This window comes from Procambarus clarkii, chromosome 38, assembly GCF_040958095.1.
Source record: "Procambarus clarkii isolate CNS0578487 chromosome 38, FALCON_Pclarkii_2.0, whole genome shotgun sequence".
NCBI lineage: Eukaryota > Metazoa > Arthropoda > Malacostraca > Decapoda > Cambaridae > Procambarus > Procambarus clarkii.
In genome coordinates, this window is record NC_091187.1 from 10,390,429 (window position 1) to 10,417,063 (window position 26,635).

Genomic DNA, 26,635 nt, shown 5'->3' on the forward strand with positions numbered 1-26,635 from the left:
AGATAACTTAGTAGGTAATTATAAGTCTTGATAGTTATGAACAGTGGATTGCACCTTGGGTTGGTATTTCCTGGCTCTTGGCTATGTAAAGGTTAACTTTATAAAAAATGGCCTTAACATATGTGATATGACCAGCGCAACGGATCAGCCAGGAGAAAGTAGGAATTTGCAGCACTGTAATTTATGCACTTTGCTGGGCAAGATAGTTTTATTTTAGTGTGCACAAGGAAATAACTGATTTTTTCTATTCTGGTGTAATGTTGCACCTGATTTACAAATATTTTTTGTGGGAAAATAAAAAAAAACATTTTTGTATTGTTTTTTATCATTCATTTATTGAAAGCAATTTTCAGGTGGAGAACATATGATTTTGTTTGGGATGGACTAAAAAAAATTCTTGTCCACCAAAAAAAAAAATACTGGCCATATATAGTACTCGTTATAAAGTAGCAGTGGAAAGAAAAGGAATCTGTATCATTACCAAGTGGAATTTGTAGAAATGAAGTAAAGGCTGAAAAGTACTGTATATTTTAATTGTTTTAATTGAAATGCCTAAACTAATAATGGGGCACATGTAATGAGTAGGGGTTCGGAAGGGGTCACCAAAAGTAGTGCCAAGTGATCTTGGTTATCTTGAGGTTATCTTGAGATGATTTTGGGGCTTTTAGTGTCCCCGCGGCCCGGTCCTCGACCAGGCCTCCACCCCTAGGAAGCAGCCCGTGACAGCTGACTAACTCCCAGGTACCTATTTACTGCTAGGTAACAGGGGCATTCAGGGTGAAAGAAACTTTGCCCATTTGTTTCTGCCTCGTGCGGGAATCGAACCCGCGCCACAGAATTACGAGTCCTGCGCGCTATCCACCAGGCTACGAGGCCCCTCGTATCATATTGTAGTGATCACTACAAACCTAATCTAATAAAATAATTGACATTTGTGCAAGATGTGTGATGTAAATGTTATATTCTATTTGTATGCAGAGATCTTTCTGGGGCGAGCCCCTGAAGCTGTACACAGAGATGATTCCCATCTACCAGGTTGCATCATCTATAGGGTTCTTATGCATACCTGGGGACCACAGTCTGAACCTGGCCCCCCTCAGAGGCTCAGGAAGCAGTGACATTTCACCACCTTACTGGGTGAGGCTAGTCAAAGCCTTGCTCCCTTACAAAGCATTTAGAGAGCGAGTCATAAGAAACTACTGCAGGTTCGAGACCAAAGCCTCGCAGTCCACTTAATGAACTCCTCGGCTATAAAAACAAAGAATCAAATCTCCTGAAACTAGCATGAGTTCATTCACCCCATCTTGTCCATTTGTTTGGATGCAGGGGGGTTGGGGGTAAGGAGCATACCCCCCCCCCTCCATGGGTCTGAGCTGTCAGTTCTTAGGCTAATGTGGTCAATGTCACTGGACTACTGTAGTAGTTCCCGGGTCACTCCTCTGTTGTGAGGTGACCAATTTTATTCCTAGTTTTACCTAGTGGTCCTTAATTTCTGTCACTCATTTGTTTTCTTATACCCATACTTTCTAGTGGAGGTTTCCCAGTTTCATGGTTAAACTGTCAGAATTATCCCCTTTTTTTAATATTTTTGTTTTAGTAATTGTTTGCTATTATACACTAAATATAGTGTAACATTTGTAATTATTTTCATATCTATATATTTTTGTCTTTCTTTATGTATTCATTAAATACTTCATTTCAGATTTTGATTATGGCACTGACTCGAAAATTTGGACAATCTATTCTGCATGCGAGGAGGCGCCTACTGCACACAACAGTAAATGGATTAGTCAAAGTTAGTGAAAATTAATGTTTTCTGGTGCTTTTGAAAGTTTAAAGACTCGTGTATTCTTCAGCATATCAGTGATGAATTCAGTGCAGTATATCATATAGGCAGCAGTTCAGTTTTGGTCACTGTACTTAAGAATGGACATACAGTATTCACTTGGATGCGATCAGCAAAGGATGACAAAGTTAATACTGTATAAGTAAATAGTAACTTTTCAAATGAAGAGATTGAGAAAAGCTTAATTTACATTCCCTCAAAAATCAAAGGGTGACATGAGTGAATGAAAGGGGGGATATTAAAAAGGTGCTACATATACTGTACTGTATAGTATACCAGAAAATACAAAATTAAATGTCTAGGAAAGACCTTGGTAAATATTTGTTTGGAAAACATTTGCATTGTTGACTTGTGGAACAGATTACTGGGTAATGTAATATATCTTCTCTTCTGCATCTTTAATTCTTGTAATCAAATTTTGAAAAATTAGGAAGAATACTCTACTGTACTTGCCTGTTGAATGATTCAAAGGAGTAGTAACCCAACAGCCCAGTCTCTGACCAGCCTCCTGGTTGCTGGTCTGATCAACCAGGCTGTTTGATGCAGCTGCTCGCAGCCTGAGGGATGAGTCACAGCCTGGCTGATCAGGAATCCTTTGAAGGTGCTTATTGAGTTCTCTTTTGAACACTGCAAGTGGTTGGCCAGTTATCCCCGTATGTGTAGGGGAAGAGTGTTGAAAAGTCTTGGGCCTTTGATGTTAATAGCATTCTCTTTCAGCATGCCTATTGCATCTCTGCTTTTCATTGATGCAGGGTATTTTGCATACTCTGCCATGCCATCTGGTCTTCTGTTGTTATTTCTGTGTGTATATTTGGAACCAGTCCTCTTAATATTTTTCAAGTGTAATTTATTGTGTGTCTCCCACCTGCACTCTAGAAAAAGATTTAAAAATTTTAGGCAGTCCCATTTATTTAGATGTTTTATAGAGTAGATTCTAGTGGTAAAGGATCTTTGCATGCTCTCCAGGTCAGCAATTTCTCCAGCTTTGAATGGGGGTTGTTAGTGTGCAACAATATTCCACTCTAGAGAGCACTAATGTCATGAAGTATAATCATTGGCGTGGCATCTCTCATTTGGAAGGTTCTTGTTATCCAACCTGTCATTTCTCTTGCAGTTGTGATGGCAACTTTGTTGTATTATTTAAAAGTAACGTCTTCAGACATTATTACTTCTGAATCTTTTAGTGCTTTTTCTTTCAATAGTAGTGTGGTTTGACTGTTTTACATATGATTTCTGCTGTGATGTTTGTGTTTTCCATAGTGCAGTAATTGGAATTTATCCTCATTAAACATCATGTTGACCAAACCACACACTAGAAAGTGACGAGATGACGACGTTTCGGTCTGTCCTGGACCATTATCAAGTTGATTGTGTTATTTAAAATAACATTAAACAACATGTTATTTTCTGTGGCCCAGTGAAAGGCTTGATTAACATAAGAGTGGAGGTTTGCTGTGTTCTTTATGTTGTCTACTCTTGTGGGATATTTGGGGCTTGATTCTAATTATTTAAATATTAATGTAGTAAATTAAATTACGAAGGACCACCCGCTTTTAAAGTAAAGAGGGGAAACTGAGAATTTCTGATCATTAGATAATTCCTAGATGAAACCACTGACTATGGATAAAACTAGAAAGTATGATCATAATAATAATTAATGGGCTGTATTATTAAATGAAACAAACCTCAAACACCTACATTGGGGGGTTATTACTGGAGGTAAGTACGTCCAGGAATTAGTGTGGTTCGTTCACTAATTCAATTAATAATAATCTAATCCTCTAAAATAATATTGAAACTGATATCATTACCAAAGGGAAGAACATAGATTATGAGCATAGTAATGAGTTACAGTAAACCACACATTAATCCTAAAGAATTCTGCACAAAATAAATTGCAATAGAATGGCAAAAGGAAATAAATCTTAGCTTAATGAAGATTCCTTTAGAAGGCCATAGAAGTCCTCTTATTCTCCAGACTCGGTACACTGATGAGTGGAACGGGTTAACATGGGGGAAGGCAGCATGAGGAATTCTTCTCTCGTGCTGCAAGATAAATAATTTTCAGTAGCAACTGATTTAACTACTAAATTTATATTCAAGAATATTAAGATTTACAGGTGACAAATTTTAATCGCCTGTTATTAGGTGTTATCGCGCGTCTTAACGGACAATCACCCTGCTACTATCAAACTTCTACCTGATGCATCACATAAAAGAATACTTAGCTGTGGGCACTGTATAAGTATTAAGATTGCCGTGTTTCGCATCTCAGGCTCCGGCTAGGCCTATCCTGAATAGTGATGCGTTCCGCTGGCTGGTCACGTATCGGCAGGAACCAAGTCAAAAGGCTCCTTATTTGACACCAGCACTAGCTGAAGATACTATCTGCAAGGTTATTCACGCCTCACAGTGGCGACTTTCATCTGAGGATGGATAACACCTGCCCTATTTGCTGGGCAATGGCGTCTTCTTATGAGTACGGTAACGCAGGTCTGCCTCTCTTCGGCTCTACACGTGTACTGAGGATGGCGTCCCTCTACCCACGCCGAGCCCGCGTTCATAAAACAAATTATTGTCTCGAACATTAATATTTCTCGCATTTGCGCTTGAAACGTTAAAGACTGGACGGGTTTATTATTTAGAGGAACAAAATATTGTTATTTACCAATTTAAGAATAGTAAATATATAAGGGAGAGGAATTAATGTCTCCCCATGGCATTCATTGGTGACGTTAACTCTATCGCGAGATAGACGCTATGATTCTAACGCTCTATTCGGCTTTTAGTTAGAGATCAATTCGTCTGCAATTAGTTGTCTTACAGAATGCTTTAATTATGGAGAATCGAATTTAATTCTCACACAAATTGGATATAATGTGTTTACTGTAAGGAAATCTGACGCAATACTGGCGTCAGGTGACGTGAGAATTCTAGCCTACTGCACAGATGAAATTATTAGTACATGAGAATTCTACGTGTTGTTAATTTTACTTACTACAATAATTAGTATGGTTAGTAATAAGTAATGAGAATACAACAATGTTGTATTTGGTGTTGGAAATATCCAACAACTCTCATGAAAATTCTACAGTCATCTGCAGAGGATGATACAGTACTAGAGTTTGTATCCTTGTCTGTCTGATATGAGGATGAGGGAAAATGCCGGGTCAAGAACAGTACCTTGGGGAACTGAGCTTTTCACAGTGGATTATTCAGATTTTACTTTGTTGAGTATTACACTCTGGGCTCTGTTTGTTAGGAAGTTAAAGATACATCTCCCTACTTTGCCAGTAATTCTTTTTGTGTGTAATAACACCATGGCAAGTAGTCCACTACGGGCTCACAATAACCAGTGCTACTCGAAACTTCATGTTAAATCGGCATTTTGTGTCTTCCATGGCATCTAAGGTCATTCTAGCAATTGAGAGGCAAGAGTGCCCTGTTCTAAATCAATGTTGCCCAGGGTTATGTAGACACTAATTCCATGTGTTTTGTGATCTTATTTCTTAGCATTCTTTCAAAGATTTTTGTGTGTGATGTTAGAGCTATTGGTCTCTAATTTTTTGCCTATGCCTTACTACATCCTGTGTGAAGTGGCACAATCTCTGCCGTTTTAAGTATGTCGGGGGATAACACCATTATCTAAGCTCTATCTCAAAAGATGTTCAGAGCCTGTGATAGTAGCTTTTTGCTGTTCTTGATGAACATAGAATTCCAGGAGTCTGGGTCTGGCATGGGCAACCTGTCTACAGCTACTTCAAAGTCCAGTTGGGTTAAGGTAACATCTGATATATGATTTGTTGGTGGTGTCACATTCGTAAAGAATTTGTTTGGGTCTTTGATCTGCAATGTGTTCAAGGGTTCACTGAAAATAGAATCGTACTCTAACCAGTATTTCACTTATTCAGTTGCTGTCTTTTTTTTTATATAGATATATATACAATAGTTCTTACATTCTTGTACAGCCACTAGTACGCATAGCGTTTCGGGCAAGTCCTTAATCCTATGGTCCCTGGAATGTGACCCCCACGAAGAATTGTTTTTACACCCAAGTACTGTACCCATTTTACTGTTGAGTTAAACAGAGGCTACAGTTAAGGATTTGCGCCCAGTAAATCCTCCCCGGCCAGGATACAAACCCATGACAAAGCGCTCGCGGAACGCCAGGCGAGTCTTTTTCACTACACCACGGAGACTGGATCTGTGAAGGTTCCATCACTCTTGCACAAAAGTGTGATCAAATGGTCAAATGAGAACATTTGACCATTTTGCCTGTTTGTAATTCATTGCCCTATCATATTCTATAGTCAAAATGAAAAAATACATAAATGGTGGTGCCAGTGGTGAGGATTTGTAGGCTGCGCAGCTATAAAATGTGACAAACCAGTAGTACACCCAAAAATAAATTCTTGGCAAAAAATTTTTTTGTTTTCATTACAAAATTGTTAAAACTTCTCTACCGACCAAATATGGTGGGGGAAAAAATGCTCAAATGGGCTTAGTTTTTGCCGCATGGTGTCCAGAAAGTTGGGTGGGACGTGACAGATGGGTGGTCGCCCATGGTGGAGACTCCCGAAGGTGGACGCGAGCCAGATTCAACAAGCGCAAGTTGCCACAAATAATTTTTACATAAATTTTTTCCTGCACAATTAGAAATGCATTTCTTTTATTTTTAGCTTATCCTATATATGTTGAACGTGTTTACAATATTCATACATTAGTACTGTTCAAAGAAACTATTACCTGTGTCATAAATGTGTCCACAAACATTTTTAACCCTTTAACTGCGCGGCCTATAAACATGGTACCCCTCCAGTGCGCAAGAAATAAAACCTCAGGAAAAAATTCTTTTTTTGTTCTGAAAGTGTCAAAAACCCTTCCCTGTATGTGGGTATAGCAATGGAATTTCGAAATTGTACTTACTTTGGCAACTATGGGGTCCAAAAGGTGGGGCGTGACGTCATCATTCCCCGTGCGCCCGTGCAGTATGCTCCCAGGGCCGGCAGGGCACGCGAGTTGCCGCGAATATATTTTTGCACAGTTCCACATACAATTTATTATATTTTACGTGCTGAACTGATGTATGGTGAACACGTACACCATATTATGGCAGTAGAACATTCGTACTGTCCATAGACACTGTGTTACATGCATCACAAAATGGTACACTTATCCTGCACTTATTTCTAATATATCACACAAATATATTTATATGTACACTATATATACACACTGTACAGTATCACTTACTGTATACACACACTATACGCACACTCGGTACTCCGCGAGTGTGTAATATGCTGCAAAACAGCCAACGGGGCAGAGTGGCACCTTGCACTCCACGCAGCAGGTGCTGATGCATTTACGCTTTTGTGGTCTGCGTGTGGTGTTTCTGCAGACTATGCATGCACGTTTACCCTTCTCCCGTGATGCTGTGCCTGGCATATACTCCAGCATGTGTACCCCGAAGTTCTCATTACCCCGCAGTCTGTCTGGAGCTGCGTGTGGCATTGTTGCTTGCACCCCGCTGGGTACTACAGAGCCCTCCTTGCCATGCTTTACCAGCAGCTGTGACACAATGCTGGCACTGAAGGTACGTATAGATGGTTTCCTGCCGGACTTCACCTGGTACATATTGTAGCAGTTGAGCACTACAGCATCCATGAGGTGGAAGAACTTTTTCGTCCACTGACCTGCGCACGCACTCCACACCACCAAGCATCATGTCACACTTATCGACAAGGCGCATGTTCACATTATAGTCTATGACACAGTCCGGCTTGTACATGGGGTTGTGTCTGAAAATGAACCTTGCCAGTGTCCAACATGGCACTGGTGTGAATCGTTGTCAGCATATTCACTTCGCGTCTGTCCTTCCACCGCACTGACAGCATATTTTCACACTTGCGCAGCTGGCACTCGCCCACAACTATACCTATACTGAACACTGGCATTTCCTTCCTGATGAGCTTCACAGTGCCACATACGCCGGTGTTGTGGGCGAGGAGGTATCTGGTCAACAGGGAGGTGTAATAGTTGTCGGTGAACAGTATATGACCCTTGTTCAGCAACGATTCCATCAGGGTTTTTACGACACTGCCGGAGAACCCGTGTTCATCTTGAGCTGGTATGTCACCATCTGTACCGAAATACAAGATCATGTCCAGGACGATACCAGTCTCACAATCACACAGCACGAAAAACTTGAGGCCAAAACAGTGCCGCTTGGAAGGGATGTACTGCTTGAATGCCAGTCTGCCCTTGAACAATACAAGTGACTCGTCGATAATGACATTCTGTCCAGGTACAAAATAATCCCTGAACTTCCCTCTCAGGTCGCTGAATACCTTGCGTACCTTCCACAGTCTGTTGTCTGTCCTCGTTTGCATTGTTTTCGAAATGCAGGCACCTCAGAATCAACAGAAACCTATCCCGTGACATATACGGGTTGAAGATGGGCGATGGAACAAGGCTCTTTGTTCCAATAGTCATGGACGACAGCTTTCTCGGAGTGTTTCATCATCATACATAGAGCGAGAAACACGTACATCTCGTCGATTGTCGTATCCTTCCATTGCGTGAGGCAGGTAATATGCCGCCGTCTATGAGGGTATGGGCGTACAGTATGTGTTTGTCTCGGTCACAAGATGCGCCATGAAGACATTGTCGAAATATGCCTGGAAATATTCCGTGTCCGCCATATCATCACCGGTATATGGGAATAAAGCTGTAACACCAACGTCGGTACCATTAAACGTTGGTATTTTGGGGACAAATGTGGCGCAATCCTCCCACACAAATACACCAGGGGCTTGGTGTTGGCGCCAACACCACTACGGGCATCAAAACCACGGCTACGTCGTCTGCTGCTGCTGGAGCTGCGTGAGGGTATGCTTGGCACTGAGGTAGATTCTCGTACCATAGCTCTACCACGAACACCTGATGTTGAGGGGCCCACTGTCGTTATGCTGGGAGACATGCTGCCGCCTGCTTCTACGTGTTGCTGAGGCAGCAAAATCCCGCCTGGTACCACCCCCACTGCTAGTACTGGGGTCGTCCACACTACTCGTATCGGAGCCAATGTCGCTGAACCCCGAGAAAGCTTCATCACATGTACTGTCACTGAATAATGAACTAGCATCTGGGGACGTGCATGATGGTGGTGGTGATAACGGTGTTGACCCAGGGCGGCGAGACAGGCCGGGCGAGTAACGTGAACGTACACGCTTGCCACATCATCCACTTCTGTTTCCCCCTCACTCGTATCGGACCTCCGTGTCAGATCTTTCTCTGGATCATAGTCCAGGTCATTATCCATAACACCGTCGTTGTACAATATATCGCGAATTTCCTCCTCAGAGTTTTTCCATGACCGCGGGTTGCCATGGAACGGGAGCTCGTTGACGATGCATCACACGTGGTTGTTGCTTGGGAACTGGGGCTCCCCACGGCCGCGGGGCATGCTGGGATTTTTTTTCAAGATGGCGGACGATCACTGGGGCCCCCAGCCATCCATTCCATACCCGCGTCACCGCACGCCAATTTTAAATTGGACATGAAAAATACAAACACCGGGAGGCATTTGGTGTTGCGCACCAGAAGCCTGGACCTGCAGGCGCATTGCGCAGTTAAAGGGTTAATATTTTCAATATTACATGTTCAATTATTTACATTTACAACATATTTATGCACTGTACATCATCAGACTATATACAACACTATAAACACACTTGGTACTGTGCGAATGTGCGTTAGTCACTAAAGCCGTCGACGGTTCACAAAGGAACTTTACGCTCAGCGCACCAAGTGCAGACAGATTTTTGCTTTCCGTCCTCACATTGTGTGCTTGCAAGCAACGCAGGCACGTTAACCCTTGTCACATGTTCCTGTACTTGGCATGTAACAAAGCTTGTGTATGGTAAGGTAATCTTTACACTTGAGTTTATCAGGAACTGTTAGGCATTGTTGCTGTCACCCTACGTGTCACACCACTACCCTCCAACCCATATTTCCCTAACAGTAGTGACACTAGAGCAACACTGAGTGTATGGATTGGTGGTCCCCTGACAGATTTTGCAAGATACATGTTAAAACAGTTCAACACTGTAAAGTTACCAAGGTGGAAATGCAATTTCATGGCCGTTTCATAAATTTTCTCACATTCAACACCAACCATCATGTCAAATTATCTTCTAAATGCACATTTACATTGTGGTCAGGTTTATATAATTTCACCTTTGTTGCAAAGTTCACTTTGCCACTGTCCAACATTGCACCTATGTGAATAGTTGTCAACATATTCACCTCATGTCTGTTCTTCCAGTGCACAGATAACATGTCACACTTTCTCAGCTGGAAATACCAATAGCCACTGCAATACAAATGCCAAACACTTGCATTTCCCACATGTGTGTCTTGACAGTGCCACATATGCCAGTGTTATGGTCAAGGAGGAATCTGCTCAGCAAGGAGGGTGGGTATAGTAATTGTCTGTGTAAAGGATATGCCCCTTGTTCAGCAATGGTTTTAAAAGTTTTCGTGACGGCCAGAGAACCCACGTGGATCTTGAGCTGGTATGTCAACATCTGTGCCAGAATATATCATCATATCCATGATCATCCAGCTTCACAGTCACATAACATAAAAACTTTAGTCCGAACCTGTCACTTTGATGGGATGCACTGCTTGAACACTAGTCATCCCTTGAAGAGAACTACATAGCAATTTGTCAATAGCAACAATCTTTCCTGGTGCACAAATCACGGAACCTTCCTCTCAATTCGCTGAATATTTTCCGCACCTTCCACCTTGTCATGTCTGTCTTCATTATCATTGTTCTCAAAATGTAGGTACCTGAGCAGCAGCAGGAACCTATCACATGACATGTATATGCTGAACAAAGGGGTAGGAACAGGACTATCTTTGTTCCAATAGTCCTGGATCGCGTGTTTTGTTGCACGTATCATCATTATGCACAATGCTGAAAACATACATTTCCTCAATAGTTGTCTTTCCAACATATCATTCGAGGGGAAGGTAAAATTCCAGATACAGTTAGTTGCACAGCATATGGATTTGTCTCTGCAACAAGATGCTGCATAAATGGCTCATCAAAATTTGTAGTCTGACTCGTGTGTTTTCACCTCTGGCCTGGTCATGTGCTATTTGAGCCTACTTCGTCTCCTGACTGTTCTTTCCATCCTTTCTTCTGCTTAGTTTACGGTATCCTCTTTGATCCAGAGTTGTTTCTTTAGGGCTTTCTTTTTGGTTTCTCTAACTGCCTGTTGTTTGATGGATGAGTTTTTTGCTCTCCTTTGGAGGCAAAGGAGAGCAAGGGAGCCATCAGCAGAGTTCCACTGCAGCTGGCTCCTTTTTTGGTGAAGAATGAGTTGGTTGGCTTCCAATGGGATCTGTTGGTTGATGTTGCTTGGTTGGTTCAGCCAAGGGTGCATCATGTGTTGTCCATTGGTGGCTCCTTGCCGCTACCTTCATGCCAACAGTTCTGCATTGGATTCCTAATGGGTCGATCCAGGAGGACAATACAGGTTCAAAGCCTTTCAGGAACTGAATCCTGGGTGAAGCTGTACCCATATCATGCTCATACAGGTAGAGAAGATATGAAAACTCACTCCCTCTACACAAGGCCCTCCTCAGAGGAAACCAGAACCACATAGTCAAGAGAGTCCCAAGGGCCCATATCAGAGTTTGTCCAAGCCCTGGAAGCTACACTCGTGGGCCCTTTGACCCTAAATCTGCGCCCACTGGCTGGGATAGAAAAATGGAGTCCAAAGGAGAACTTCAAAGGAAGGTAATGGGAAGACTAAACCACGCACCAGAAAATGAGACGACGACGTTTCGGTCCATCCTGGACCATTATCAAGTCAATTGTGATGGGAGCGAGGGAGGTACGGGCATAAGGGAAGGAAAGAGAGAGGTGAGTAGGAAATTCTTTCCAGAACCTGACAGGAAGACTTCTAACATGGATGAACAATTTTCTAACTGACAGACAGATGAGGGTGGTAATCAGAGACAATGTATCTGACTGGAGGAGTGTTACTAACGGAGTACCACAGGGTTCAGTTCTTGCACCAGTAATGTTTGTCTACATAAACGATCTACCAGACGAAATACAGAATTATTTGAACCCGTTTTCAGATAATGCTAACATACTGGGGAAGATAGGAGGTGCAGATAATTGTAATGCCCTTCAAATCAATCTTAGATAAAATAAGTGCTTGGAGCATAAAGTGACAAGTGGAATTCAATGTGAATACAGTGGTACCTCGGAATGCGATTGTCCCTGTATGCGAGGTTTTCGGAAGGCGAGGTGTATTTACTCCAAAAATTTGTCTCGGAAGGCGATGGTTACTTCGGGAGGCGAGTTTGGACGCGAGTTTGTTGATACGCGTACAGCCGACCTAGCGCGTTCGTCGCCCCTCCGCCCCGCCGCCCCTCAGTTTATTATTGTCTCGCGCTCAGTGACTACCCCCACATCAATTCTTCTCGCGGATTTTCAGTGTTTTGTTGGATTTTTGGTGATTTGTCTTTACAATTTGTTATTATATATCTCACCATGGGTCCCAAGAAAGCCAGTGGTAAGGATAAAGGCCAGAAAGCTCATGTGAGGATGACAATAGAGGAGAAACAAGAGATCATTCGGAAGCATGAGAACGGTACACGTGTTGTTGAACTTTGTAGGCAGTACAACAAAGCCACATCAGCAATATGCACTATACTTAAGAAGAAAAATAAGATTATGGGTGCTAAAGTCGCAAAAGGAGTAAGAACATTAACGGCACAAAGACCACAAATACTTGAAGTGGAAAAGTTGTTATTAATTTGGATACACGACAAGGAGTTGAGGGGTGATAGTGTTTCGGAGGCCATTATTTGTGAGAAAGCCAGGGTGTTGCACGAAGACCTTCTAAAGAATACCCCTGCAACGAGTGATGCAGATAAGAAAGAGTTTAAGGCAAGCAGGGGCTGGTTTGAAAAATTTAGAAAGAGAAGTGGTATCCATAGTGTTACAAGGCATGGGGTTATGTGATGTGATTATGGAAGGGGACTCCCCTTCCAAACAGTAACTCCTCTCCTCCTCCCCCCTCCTCACCATCTTCCATACGCCTACAGCACTCGACAGCAAGGTAAGTAATAACTGGAACACAGTTTTGTAGGTTTATTTAGATGAATTAGGTAAATTAGGTATAAAAATTTAGTTTGATGTGGGGGTTTTGGGGTAGTCAGGAACGGATTAATTCATTTCCCTTTATTTCTTATGGGGAAATTAACTTCGGAATGCGAGTTTTCGGAAGGCGAGGCGTCTCCAGGAACGGATTAAACTCTTATTCTGAGGTATGCCTGTAAATGCATTGTTATGGAATGTGGAATTGGAAAAAAGAGACCCCACACAACTTGCAAATTATGTGGAAAGGAATTGCAGAACTTTAATAATGAACGAGACCTGGGGGGTGGTTTTGGAAAAGATGCAGCAGCATGCTACAAAATAGCTTCCGGACCTGAAAAACAAGAATTATGAGGAGAGACTACAGACACTAAACTTGTCAAAACTAGAAGATAGAAGAAAGAGGCGATATGATCACCACGTACAAAATTCTAACAGGAATCGACCAAATTGACAAAGAGGAATACCTGAAACCAGCAACATCACAAACAATAGGACACAGATTCAAGCTAAGGAAACAGATGCCAAAAAATCATTTAGAAAGTTTTCTTTTGCAAACAGTGGTAAACAATTGGAATAAGTTAAGTGGTGGAGGCCAAAACCGTCAGTAGTTTCAAAGCGTTATATGACAGAGTATAGGGAAAACGGGACACCACGAGGGTAGCTCTCATCCTGTAACTACACTTAGGGGATTACCAGTAGATTAACTGTTGAGAAGCGGGACCAAAGAGCCGAACCTCAACCTCTACAAGCACAACTAGGCGAGTTCACCACTTAGCTGAACAGAACACTGGAGCCAGCATGGAAGAGCACCACTCCAGTAATCACTACATCAGCACCTAGAACTATGCACTCAAACTCAAGCAGGCAGTGAGGTAACACTCCCCTCCCCCCAAAGATTTGGGGAGGTGGGGCTAAAGAACTCTCTCTAGTTTAAAGGGAATTTGAGTTTGTTTACATAGTTAGGGAGTTCTTTAGGCGAGTTTCAAGGCTTTGGTCTCTTTGAATCTAGTAGTAGTTTTTGACTCGCTGACTTTCTGGTTGTCTTTCCTATGGGGGTAGCAAATACAAATGTCACTGCTCCCTGTACCTCTGTGAGGGATGGAGTTCTGGCTCCAGTCCCTGATAGGCCTAAAGAACTCCACAGCCTATGTGATCGAGTAAATAGTAACCATCTCGGTGTGTAGTTTCTGGAAGGTGGCTGAAGGGGGCTGCCTGGTCTCGGCCGGTGGCTGAGTGGACAGAACACTGGACGCGTGATCATGTGGTCCCGGGTTCAATCCCGGACACCGGCGAGAAACGATGGGCAGAGTTTTTCACCCTGATGCCCCTGTTACCTAGCAGTAAATAGGTACCTGGGAGTTGGTCAGCTGTTACAGGCTGCTTCCTGGGGGTGGAGGCCTGGTCGAGGACCGGGCTGCGGGAACACTAAAGCCCCAAAGTCATCTCAACATAACCTCAAGATAAGAAGCCACAAGGGGGTCCCTCTTCCCCCCCGCATCCCCAGAAAAAACTTTTGAGGCACCCCTGGACACCCCCTTTGATAGTCAAACAACTTCCAGCAGAGTTCAGAGGTAAACAAATGGGCAGCAAATAGATCAGATCACACATCATGGATGCCCAGTGGCAAATCCTTCTTCCTAAGCTGACTTGGTCTCTCAATTCAGTGCTAGTACGGTGGTACCTCAGCTTACGAATTTAATCTGTTCCCAGAGATGGTTCATAAGCCGAAACTTCATAAACTGAAGCGAATTTTCCCTAAGAAATAATGAAAATTGAATTAATCCGTTCCAGACTCCCAAAAAAATTAACTTCAAAGTAAATTTTCTACCCAATTCACACAAATCTTTAGTACTAAAGTATGTACAAGTTATTACTTACCTTTACTGTTGACTCCTATTGGCGTATGGAAGACGGGTTGGAGAGGGGGAAGGAGAGGTGTTAGTGTTTGGAAGGGAAGTCCCCTTCCATTATGACGTCAAGCAGTGATGACTTCTCTGGTGTACACTCTCTGGTACGTTTTGCCTGCATACCAGTAGGACCTGCTTGTGGCTCACTGCTTGGTTTTTCTCACCAAAAAAAACCCTGTCTAGCAACACTTGTTTTTCCCCTACATTTTAACATTTGTCTCAAGTGAGACATCATATTGTCATTAAAAAGGTTAACACAATGGCCTGCGACAGCTTGATGGGTGACACTTTTTAGCAAAACTTTGCAATTCTTCTCATACTGCATACATTTTCTTAATAAATGAGGAAGACATCCTCTACTCTACATCAACATCTTTATACCATTTTCATGTTTACGAAGGATCTCGTTTTTTTCTCTATAGTCATTCTCAGATGTGTTTTCTTGGCTTGAACTTTACCACTGGCTTTCTTGGGACCCCCGGCGAGATATATAATATCAAATTTTATGTTCAAATAGCCAAAAATCCAAAAAAACTATAATTCTTTACAAAGAATTAAAGCGCGATAGTCACTAGGCGGGAGGCACTGATAAACTGAGGCGCGATCGCCGTGCCACCACGGCTAGGTCGACCCATACACATATTGACAAAGTCGTTTCCCGAGGCAAAGTTCGTAAACTGATTCAACTTTTCCAAAGAAATTGGGCTCATAGCCCGAAAAGTTTGTAAATAGGGGCATTTGTAAGCCGAGTTGTCACTGTCACTTTTTCCTCCTCTTGGTTCATGGTTGCCCCCTTAGGTTGCAGGGATGGGGAGCTTCATGTTCTTCTCCAGAGGTGTGGGTTCTGTTCTTTCATCCCTGGTGGCCAATTTAATCATATGCAGCCTTCTTCTTTTCTGGCAAAGCATGAGTTGTTCTGATTTTTGTGGTCCTTGTTCCAAGCCGTGTATACCTCTGGTTCTCTGCAATGTCATTAAAGTTTACCAGTCTGCAGTCTAACCTCAGGTCCATAATGTTCGCAAGTTGGCAGCTTTGGCTATTATTTACACAAATGTCATGGGCTGATATTTGGGCTTGCAGGTTTGGGTGGCTCAGTATTTGGTTAGTGTTCCTGGTCCTAGTGGAGCTTGTTACCTTGAGCTGGGTTCTGGCCCGGCACTTTTCTTTGACATTGTAGCTGCAACCACTCCTCCTCCCTGGCAAGTCCCCATTTTCTTTTTCTCTGTGGCTTCAGGGAGCCACCATGGGCTCCCCCAGAAAACCAGCACCGATTGTAATGAAATGTCTTTCTGGTAGTCCCAGTAGCTCCCCGACTCCCTCTTCCCCTCTACAAGGTGCTTTGGTTAATGGTCAGTCAGCTCTGGACTGACCCAGTGCTGATCCAGAAATGGAAGCTCTGGAATGCCACCTTTTGGTGGCTTTGTGCACTAGGAAAATCAAGAGAAGTTTTGAGTGAACCATTTTGGTTTTGAGCAAATCATTTGTCAAGTCTGGTGTTTTGGTGCTTCATTTCTGTGGACCATAGAGTTGTCTGTATTAATTCATCCCCTTTCTAGATGCTTTGTGTGAATAATCATAATAATTTCCCAACATTCACCTCAGCAAGGTCTCTGGTGAGCCAATAGGATGCATGTGACTGATGCGACTCAGTAGTGGGACTCGGTAATTTCGGCGAGTTAGCTTCAGAGATCCCCTGAGACTGCCAGAAAGAGGCGTTTCATTATTTTCAACTTCAATTTTTTGTATGTATATATGTAATCGAATAATATATTAAAAGAATTGAGCAATATACTTTGAGCCCAGGATTATGCATTTTATAAGCGAGTGGCAATTCAGTGCCATTTTATAGTTAAGGCATAGTTTATAATGTTTATTCTGGCAGGTGTTGTGTGTGCTTATTCTCGCCTTTATTTTTGACTGCCATGTACTGTACTATATACATACCAGGGGGTCAGCCTCTACATCAAAGACACACTCATCTGTACTGAGCTGCTAAACACCTCAAATGATATGGTGGAAGTGCTGATAGTCAAAATAGAGATCCTAAATGTAGTTGTCCTTGTATATAAGTCACCGGAGACAAACCCTCAGCAGTTTAAAGACCAACTAATGAAAATAGAACACTGCTTGGAAAACCTCACAAATCCAGCTCTGAACATCATCCTGCTTGGGGACTTCAACCTATGGCACCTGAAATGGAAGCACCTGGCTAATACCAATAGTAATATCAGAAAGAATACCAGGAATTTGCATGTTCCTAAATGAACAGGCACATGCAAATGACCTGCTACGGATGTGCGATAGGTTTGCCTTAAACCAGCAAATAGTAGAACGAACTAGGAAGGAGAACACGCTGGACCTCATTTTCACTAATAATGATGAATTGATTGGGAACATAATGATTACAAATACCTGTTACTCAGATCACAACTTAATTGAAGTTCTGACAACCATGGGGAATGGACCTTCAAAACCAGTCCAGATTCCCGGTGGAGGAGATTTCAGCAAATTCAACTTCAATAATAAACAGATAAACTGGGAGCAAATAAACCAGGACTTCACAGAAATAAACTGGGAAGAACAGCTAGAAAATGCAAACCTGAACCAGTGCCTGGAAAAAATAAGCTCGGTAGCACTAGAAATATGTTCAAACTGCATACCCCTAAGAAAAAAAGAGAAAGAGATGCAGATTGGAACGGGAACTTCGTTCCCTATATAGGCGAAGAAAACGAATCACGGAACAACTTGAGTCACACCCTATCTCAAGAACGGCGAAGGTGGTTAGGTAGAGAAATAGAAACAATTGAACTCAAGCTACAAGAATCATACAAAACCCAGGAGAGGCAAAGAGAGCAAAAGGCCATCAGTGAAATAGAGATAAATCCGAAATATTTTTTCGCCTATGCAAAATAAAGATCAAAAACCACATCTAGTATCAGGCCCCTGCGAAAAGGAGATGGAACTTTCACCGATGACAACAAAGAAATTAGCGAGTTACTGAGGAAGCAGTACGACTGTTTTCAGTGAGCCATTAAACGCACTAAAGATTGATAACCCAAATTAATTTTTCATGGATATGATACCAACATCAAATCATATATCAAACGTCGCCCTATCCCCACTAGATTTTGAAGAAGCCATAAACAGTATGCCTATGCACTCTGCACCAGGCCCGGATTCTTGGAACTCCATATTCATCAAGAACTGTAAAAAACCACTATCGCAGGCCCTTCACATTTTGTGGAGACAAAGCTTAGATACTGGCGTTATCCCTGACATACTAAAAACAGCAGAGATAGCACCACTCCATAATGGAGGAAATAAGGCAGAGGCAAAAAATTACAGACCGATAGCACTAACATCGCACATCATAAAAAATTTTGAGAAGTGCTAAGAAGTAAGATCACAAAATACATGGAATCACAGCATCTCCATAACCCCGGACAACATGGTTTCAGAACAGGGCGCTCTTGCCTGTCGCAGTTGCTGGACCACTATGATATGGCATTAGATGCTATGGAAGACAAACAAAACGCTGATGTAATTTACACAGATTTCGCAAAAGCTTTTGATAAATGTGACCATGGTGTTATTGCACATAAAATGCGTTCAAATGGAATTACCGGGAAAATAGGCAGATGGATCTACAATTTTCTGACTAACAGAACCCAATGTGTAATAGTCAACAAAATAAAATCCAGCCCATCAACTGTGAAGAGCTCAGTCCCCCAGGGTACTGTGCTTGCTCCAGTACTTTTTCTCACACTCATATCGGACATGGACAAGAACACAACCTATAGCACTGTATCATCCTTTGCAGATGACACTAGGATTTTCATGAGAGTTGGCAACATAGAGGACACGGCAAACCTCCAATCAGATGTAGATCAGGTCTTTCTATGGGCTACAGAAAATAATATGGTGTTTAACAAGGATAAGTTCCAGCTCATGCGCTACGGAAAAATTGAAAATATAAAAACGGAAACCACGTACAAAACTCGGGCAAATCATAACATAGAACGAAAAGGCAATGTAAAGGATCTGGGTGTACTCATGTCGGAAGACCTTACCTTTAAAGAACACAATAAAGTAGCTGTCACAACTGCAAGAAAAATGACAGGTTGGATAACAAGAACTTTTCACACTAGAGATGCTATACCGATGATGAAACTTTTCAAAACGCTTGTGCTGTCTAGAGTGGAGTACTGCAGCACAATGACAGCCCCTTTCAAAGCTGGAGAAATTGCTGACCTGGAGAGCGTGCAGAGATCCTTTACTGCTAGAATCCACTCAGTAAAACATCTAAATTACTGGGACCGACTAAAGAGCCTAAATCTGTACTCCCTTGAGCACAGGCGGAAGAGATACATAATAATTTACACATGGAAAATAATTGAGGGGCTGGTCCCAAACCTGCACACAGAAATAACATCACATGAGACCAGAAGACATGGCAGGATGTGCAGAATACCCCCGTTGAAAAGCAGAGGTGCAACAGGTACTCTGAGAGAGAACTCTTATCAACATCAGAGGCCCGAGACTGTTCAACACACTTCCACTACACATAAGGGGCATAACTGGCCGACCTCTCACAGTGTTCAAGAGAGAACTGGATAAGCACCTCCAAAGGATACCTGATCAACCGGGCTGTGACTCATACGTCAGGCTGCGAGCAGCCACGTCTAACAGCCTGGTTGATCAGCCAGCAACCAGGAGGCCTGGTCGACGACCGGGCCACGTGGACGCTAAGCCCCGGAAGCACCTCAAGGTAACCTCAAGGAAAGGTACCAGTATATATACAGTATGTATATTACACAAGGCAAATTATCTTGTTTCAAACTCATGACCTGGAGATCACTAGGTTGTCACACTGACTACTCTGCATGCAATTCTACAGAAGAATTGGAACCTATAGATAAACAGTTCTAAAGATTTTGTCAAGGGTTGGTAAACTATCTCTGCTTCTGACCAGTTTTATCCAATCTCTGGGAGTATTCATATCTTAGAGTAACAACAATCACATTTTCTACAAGTTCCAATTCTGTGTGGTCACTGGCAGTGTGTTCAATATAACAAACTGCTGATCACCAGGTTACTTTTTTTTTTTTTTTTTTTTTTTCTCAAAAGATTGTGATTTCACTGTTTGTGTTCTCATCTAAATGTGCTATGCTTGAGGTACTGTATTTTTGTATTTTGTATAGGCATCTAAATTTCAGTCTTTAAATTTCAGAAATTATGCTTATCCTCCTCATTGCATATAGTTGATTTTTTATTTGATCATTGATTTTTGTAACGCTTGCCATTTATTGTTTTTCAGCAAACGAATTATGCAGAAGATATTGACCCACAGCAATTTGCTCTTCTTGATGAGCCGTGTATCTTGGTGGATGAGAATGACACAAATATTGGCTCGGCTTCCAAACGCGACTGTCATTTGATGCAGAATGGAACAAGTCTTCTTCATCGAGCCTTTAGTGTCTTCCTGTTTAATTCTTCTGGTGAACTTCTGGTACATCGTCGCTCTGATGCAAAGGTTATTGTTTTAGAGTGAATATTTTTGTAATTGGTTAGATATTCCAAAAGAGAAACCTCTTAGTTTTTCACTTTTTAATTTGATTTGCAATGCCTATGCACCTATCTGGAGAGTCTTCAAGTACTGTCTCAAAATATGTAAGACACTTGTATGGTGTTGGAAGGAAGATCCCTATTGTTAGTGGACTATGTAGGACCCTGGTGACATATTTTACAATAGGATTAAGAGTGATTGATGAGGGCGATCTTGAGATGATTGCTGAAAATTAATAAGAAATGTTGCCTCAAGATTTGTATACATATGCCCTGGTTGCAAATGGTATCATAGAAAATGTTGAAATACTATACTGTAGATAAAACCGGAAGAGATGACACCTGTCATCGAAGAAAAGAGAAACTCCTAGGCAGCCTACAAAGCCTGCCCAAGTCAGCGCAACTTACAGATCCTTCGGGCTATCCGCTGCAAAGTGCAGCAGAGTGCCAGGCGATGTGCCAACAACTATTGGCTCCAGCTCTGCTCCCAGATACAGGCTGCAGCGGATACAGGCAATGTAAGGGGAATGTATGACGGCATCAAGCAGGCCCTCGGCCCAATCCAGAGGAAGACCGCTACTCTGAAATCTGCCACTGGCGAGGTGATTCAGGACCAGAGACTGCAGCTGAAGCGCTGGGTCGAGCACTACTCTGAGCTACACGCCAGGGACAATGTGGTTACCGAAGACGCCCTGAGTGCCATTGTCTGCCTGTGTTAATGGAGCTCGACAGCGAACCGACCCTCGAAGAACTCAGCGATGCCCTAGACTCCCTTGCTTCTGGCAAAGATGGCATTCCTGCTGAGACCTTGAAGTGCTGCAGAGGTAGCCTGCTCATGGAGCTGCATGAAGTTCTCTGCCTCTGCTGGGAAGGAGGAGAGGTGCCACAGGACATGAGGGATGCCAACATCGTCATGCTGTATAAGAATAAAGGTGACAGGGGCAACTGCAACTACCGTGGAATCTCCCTCTTCAGTATTGTCGGAAAGCTGTTTACTCGAGTCGCATTGAAGAGGCTCCAAGTACTTGCAGAGAGAGTCTATCCAGAATCACAATGCGGATTCGGAGCTGACAGGTCCACCATCGACATGGTCTTTTCCCTCGGACAACTGCAGGAGAAATGCAGGGAACAGAAGCAGCCACTCTTTGTAGCCTTCATAGATCTGACGAAGGCCTTCGACCTCGTCAGCAGGGATGGCCTGTTCAAGATCCTCCCCAAGATCGGATGCCCACCCAGGCTCCTCAGCATCATCAGATCTTTCCATGAGAACATGAGGAGCACCATGGTCTTTGATGGCCTAACATCAGACGCCTTTGACATCCGAAGTGGAGTAAAAATCAACCAGGTATCAACCAGGGCTGCGTACTGGTTCCAACCCTATTCGGGATTTTCTTCGCAGTTATGCTGCAGCACGCCTTCGGATCTGTCACGGAAGACATTTACCTCCGGACCAGGTCAGATGGAAAGCTCTTTAACCTCGCCAGGCTGAGAGCCAAGACGAAGGTTCGGCTGAGGTGTCTGTGCGACTTCCTTTTTGCCGATGACGCAGCAGTCACTGCCCACTCAGCCGAAGACCTCCAACAGCTTATGACCCGCTTCAGTGAGGCCTCTCAAGCTTTCGGACTCGCCATCAGCCTGAAGAAAACACAAGTCACGGAACAAGGAGAGGACTCCCCACCTGACATCGGCATCTTCGATTCCAAACTGGAAGTCGTTCACGACTTCGTGTACCTGGGCTCCACAATCTGTCTCCCTCTCTCTTGATATGGAGTTAAACGCATCGGTAAGGCATCTACTACCATGTCCAGACTGACAAAGAGAGTATGGGCCAACAATAGGCTGACTGAGTATACTAAGATTCAGGTTTACAGAGCCTGTGTCCTGAGCACTCTCCTTTATGGGAGCGAGTCTTGGACACTCCGCACCCATCAGGAAAGACGGCTGAATGCCTACCACATGCGCTGCCTTCAATACATCTTGCGCATTACCTGGCAGGACAAGGTGACAAACAACAACGTCTTGGGGAGAGCAAGAATCACCAGCATGTACACAATGCTGAAACAGAGACGAATGCGCTGGCTCGGGCACATTGTGCGAATGGGCGACGGCAGGATCCCCAAGGATCTCCTGTACGGAAAGCTGATGCAGGGAAAGCGTCCAACAGGCAAGCCCCAGCTATGGTACAAAGACCTATGCAAGAGGGACCTGAAAGCCATGGACGTCAATCTTGTTATATGGGAGACACTGGCTGCAGACCATTCAGCCTGGGGGCAGTCTGTTCAAAGAGGTCTCTCCAAGTTCGAGGAGTCACTTGCCAAGGAATCGGAGGCAAAGAGACAGAAGGAAAGCCGGTAGCCAGGAAGACGGACCAGAATCGGACTTCGTTTGTGCTCGGTGTGGGATGGACTGCCACTCTTGGATTGGCCTCATCAGTCACACTAGACGCTGCACCAGGATTGACAACTAGGGCGCAACTCCATAGTCTCCCAAGACTGAAGGATACCTACTACTAGATAAAACCATTTTTTTCTGGGGAAGCCCCCCCACCCCCCACCCCACCCCACCCCACCCCACCCCTGTGGCTCCCTGAAGCAATCTGAGATTGCTCCATGGAAATGTGTTGCACAAGATGTGGGCATTCTGTTTAGCCTACCGGGAAGCTGAGCCAAACCTTGGCCCGTTCTCCACCACCACCACCATCCCGCAACCTCACAGAGGTGCAGACAATTCGTTACCACACCAGAAAAGCATCCAGAAAGCTTTACAGATGACTAAAAGGTTAACAAATACAGAAACCTCGACACCACCAAATAATTCTCACAGAGCAAGAAAAACATTCAAAATTACTGTAGCTCAAAACTTTGTACAAAATGCCACCACCAGGTGGCCTGGCTTCCACATGCAGCCATCTTTCTTAATCAGTCCTTTCACTGGTGTCGTCAGGACATTAGTGTTCCACTGGAGTTTTGGGACAATCATCTTCACAACTGCCTTTTCCCCCACCCTGCTCCATGCCTTCTCCTTGGGAGGAGACATTTTTCTCAAAGGTGTTGGACAAGGACCAAGGCTCTGCCGCTGAGCCTTTACAGGTTTATGGGGCTGAGAAGGAGCCTGAGGAGTCTACTGGTCTCTTCAGACCTTGAACCTGGTTTCCTCTCTGGAGGGTCCTTTCCTTCAGGGAGATAACTTTTCATATCCTATGAATGTGATCATTCAGCTGCTTCCCTTCAGGTTCGGTTCCAGGTCCCATTTGGTGCCTCAGAATAATTGTATTTCTAGAGGTTTTCATGCCAGTAAGAGTGTCAGCTAGCTAGGGATCTAGTTCTTTCCCAGCTTGCCAGGTTCAGATTCCTGGTGAATTGGCAGAAGTCCGAGTTGGTTGCAGACAATGAGTCTCAATAATGTGGCTGAAGATATGATGGCCAAACCACACATCAGAAAATGAAGAAACAATGATGGTTTCAGTTTGCTGTCCTGGACCACTATACAGCTTGATAAGGGTCCAGGATGGACTGAAATGTTAGTTTCTTCACTTTCTGATGTGTGGTCCTTCTGGCTCCATGGTGGCCTGTCCAGCCTTGGTTTCCAGCGCTGCTTGCTCAGTGTCCGAACCCGATCATTTTTCCGTGGCTCTGCCTCTTCCAGAGCATCAGTCCAGCAACATACTTCCCTGGTTTGAACTACTACTACACTCTTCACGTCTGAAGTTTCTGATGCAGGTTTGTTTCCATCTGTATGGCATTCAGGTGGATGAAATAGTGTCCCACTTTCGGGTTACCTCAAAATAGCAGTATGAGGTTTCTTGGTAGCCATTTCGTCACTTCCTATCTCTTGGACATTGTTTTAACCGAGATTAAAGTCTTGTAATTACCCAAGTGTAGTTACAGGATGAGAGCTACGCTCGTGGTGTCCCGTCTTCCCAGCACTCTTTGTCATATAACACTTTGAAACTACTGACGGTCTTGGCCTCCACCACCTTCTCACCTAAATTGTTCCAACCGTCTACCACTCTGTTTGCGAAAGTGAATTTTCTTATATTTCTTTGGCATCTGTGTTTAGCTAATTTAAATCTATGACCTCTTGTTCTTAAAGTTCCAGGTCTCGGGAAATCTTCCCTATCGATTTTATCAATTCCTGTTACTATTTTGCATGTAGTGATCATATCATCTCTTTTTCTTCTGTCTTCTAGTTTTGGCATATTTAATTCCTCGAACCTCTCCTCGTAGCTCTTGCCCTTCTGTTCTGGGAGCCACTTAGTAGCGTGTCTTTGCACCTTTTCCAGTTTGTTGATGTGCTTCTTAAGATATGGGCACCACACAACCGCTGCATATTCTAGCTTTGGCCTAACAAAAGTCGTGAACAATTTCTTTAGTATATCGTCTTCCATGTATTTAAAAGCAATTCTGAAGTTAGAAAGCGTGGCATAGGCTCCTCGCACAACGTTCTTTATGTGGTCCTCAGGTGATAGTTTTCTATCTAGAACCACCCCTAGATATCTTTCTTTGTCAGAATTCTTTAAAGATTTCTCACATAATATATCCGTTATCTTGGATACATTTCTTTCATAATGGTTTTTTAATTTGAAACACAATTAATGCACCCTAATTAGCCAAAATATTTTGCCATTTTAAATTCATAAGTTGGTTTTTGTCATTTATTTATTTTAGTGAAATGGCCTTGAGAAAAGTTGTTCTTTGACAGTTTAAAAACATTATTATAGTAAGCGTATGCAGATCTAATTTAGTTTTTTCCTTTCACAGATAACATTTCCAGGTCATTACACAAACACTTGCTGCTCTCACCCACTTCACATTCCACAAGAAACTATCGAAGAAGACGCCTGGGGTATCAGAAATGCTGCTCAGAGACGCTTAGAATTTGAGCTGGGAGTTCCTCCAGAGCAAGCAATGCCACAAGACTTTACCTATCTTACTAGGATTCATTATGCAAGTCCATCAGATGGAGTGTGGGGAGAACATGAGATGGACTACATTTTGTTTCTAAGAGGAGACGTTTCCGTTAATCCAAATGAGAATGAAGTGCAAGATGTGAGATACGTGAAGCGAGAGAACTTCGATACATTTTTATATGGACTGAGGGAGAGTAAAATTCCCATTACCCCGTGGTTTTATCTTATTGCACAGAAGTTCCTCCCATTGTGGTGGAATAATTTGGATAACCTTGACAAGTTCACGGATCATCACCAAATACATCGTATGCTAGATTAACATTTTAATGGTTATTTCTAGAAGCATTTTCATATAGAAACTAAGGTAGCAACCATAAAACTGGCCTTAATATTCATTATGTGGGCTAGCTATTGTATGTCAGCCCATCTCCTGTTTTGGTAGTACTTACAGTAACGATGAGGATCATAGTATATATACCGACGTACAACAAAATTAGAAAGTAGAAATCTGAACTATTGAGTTGGACAAACCGGGAAAACTATTTTTACTTGTGTTGCTTTGACAAACTGAACTAACCTTACCTTCCTAGGCCTAATACACGATATACTAGGCCTAGGAATATTTAAGTTTATTTTTAGCTTCATTTATTTTAAAAGAATTCCATACTAGTCAGTATACTACTATCTAAAAGCTAAGTACGTACGCATTCTTGACTATTGATGACCATCACAATAGGTATTATCTAAACAGGAGGATGGGTTGTGTATTGTCATGTGAAAAGTTATATCCCAGGTGATTAGATTAAGAATAAAAAAAAACTCCAGGATATTTTATTTATATTTTGACCGATAGTACTTTAGTTGCTTTAATAGCTGACATGCAAACTAGAAGCACTACTTTGTAACCATGTAATGAACAAATCCATTTTATACTAAACCTTTCAATAAATACATAATGTGCTGTTATCCAATACATTTGTCTAATTTAGACTGCAAGATCAACATAGTTGGGTCATAGTTTCATTTTGCACACAATGCACTTCAGTGGTCCTGCTCTGACGATGAAAAACCAGGTAAAAAAAGTCATGCAATTCTTACATTATCTACTTTACCAATATGAAGCTACTTTGCATAAGAGAAGAATAACATGATATGGGAAACTGCAGCAAAATGCCTGTAAGTTAATGCGACATGATTCCCTTATATACAACCAAACTCGC

At 42.8% G+C, this 26,635-nt stretch overlaps 1 protein-coding gene across 1 annotated transcript in view; it reads left to right on the forward strand.

The window, feature by feature from the left end:
* Positions 1-26,386, forward strand: part of Idi (Isopentenyl-diphosphate delta isomerase) — a 34,506-nt gene extending 8,120 nt beyond the window's left edge. Inside the window, exons 2-4 of the mRNA XM_045764816.2 lie at positions 1,703-1,795; positions 20,259-20,474; positions 25,267-26,386. Coding sequence (XP_045620772.1) covers positions 1,712-1,795; positions 20,259-20,474; positions 25,267-25,734 — 768 coding nt within the window. The 5' untranslated portion in view covers positions 1,703-1,711 and the 3' untranslated portion in view covers positions 25,735-26,386. The remainder of the gene's footprint in view (positions 1-1,702; positions 1,796-20,258; positions 20,475-25,266) is intronic.
* Positions 26,387-26,635: the final 249 nt, after the last annotated feature.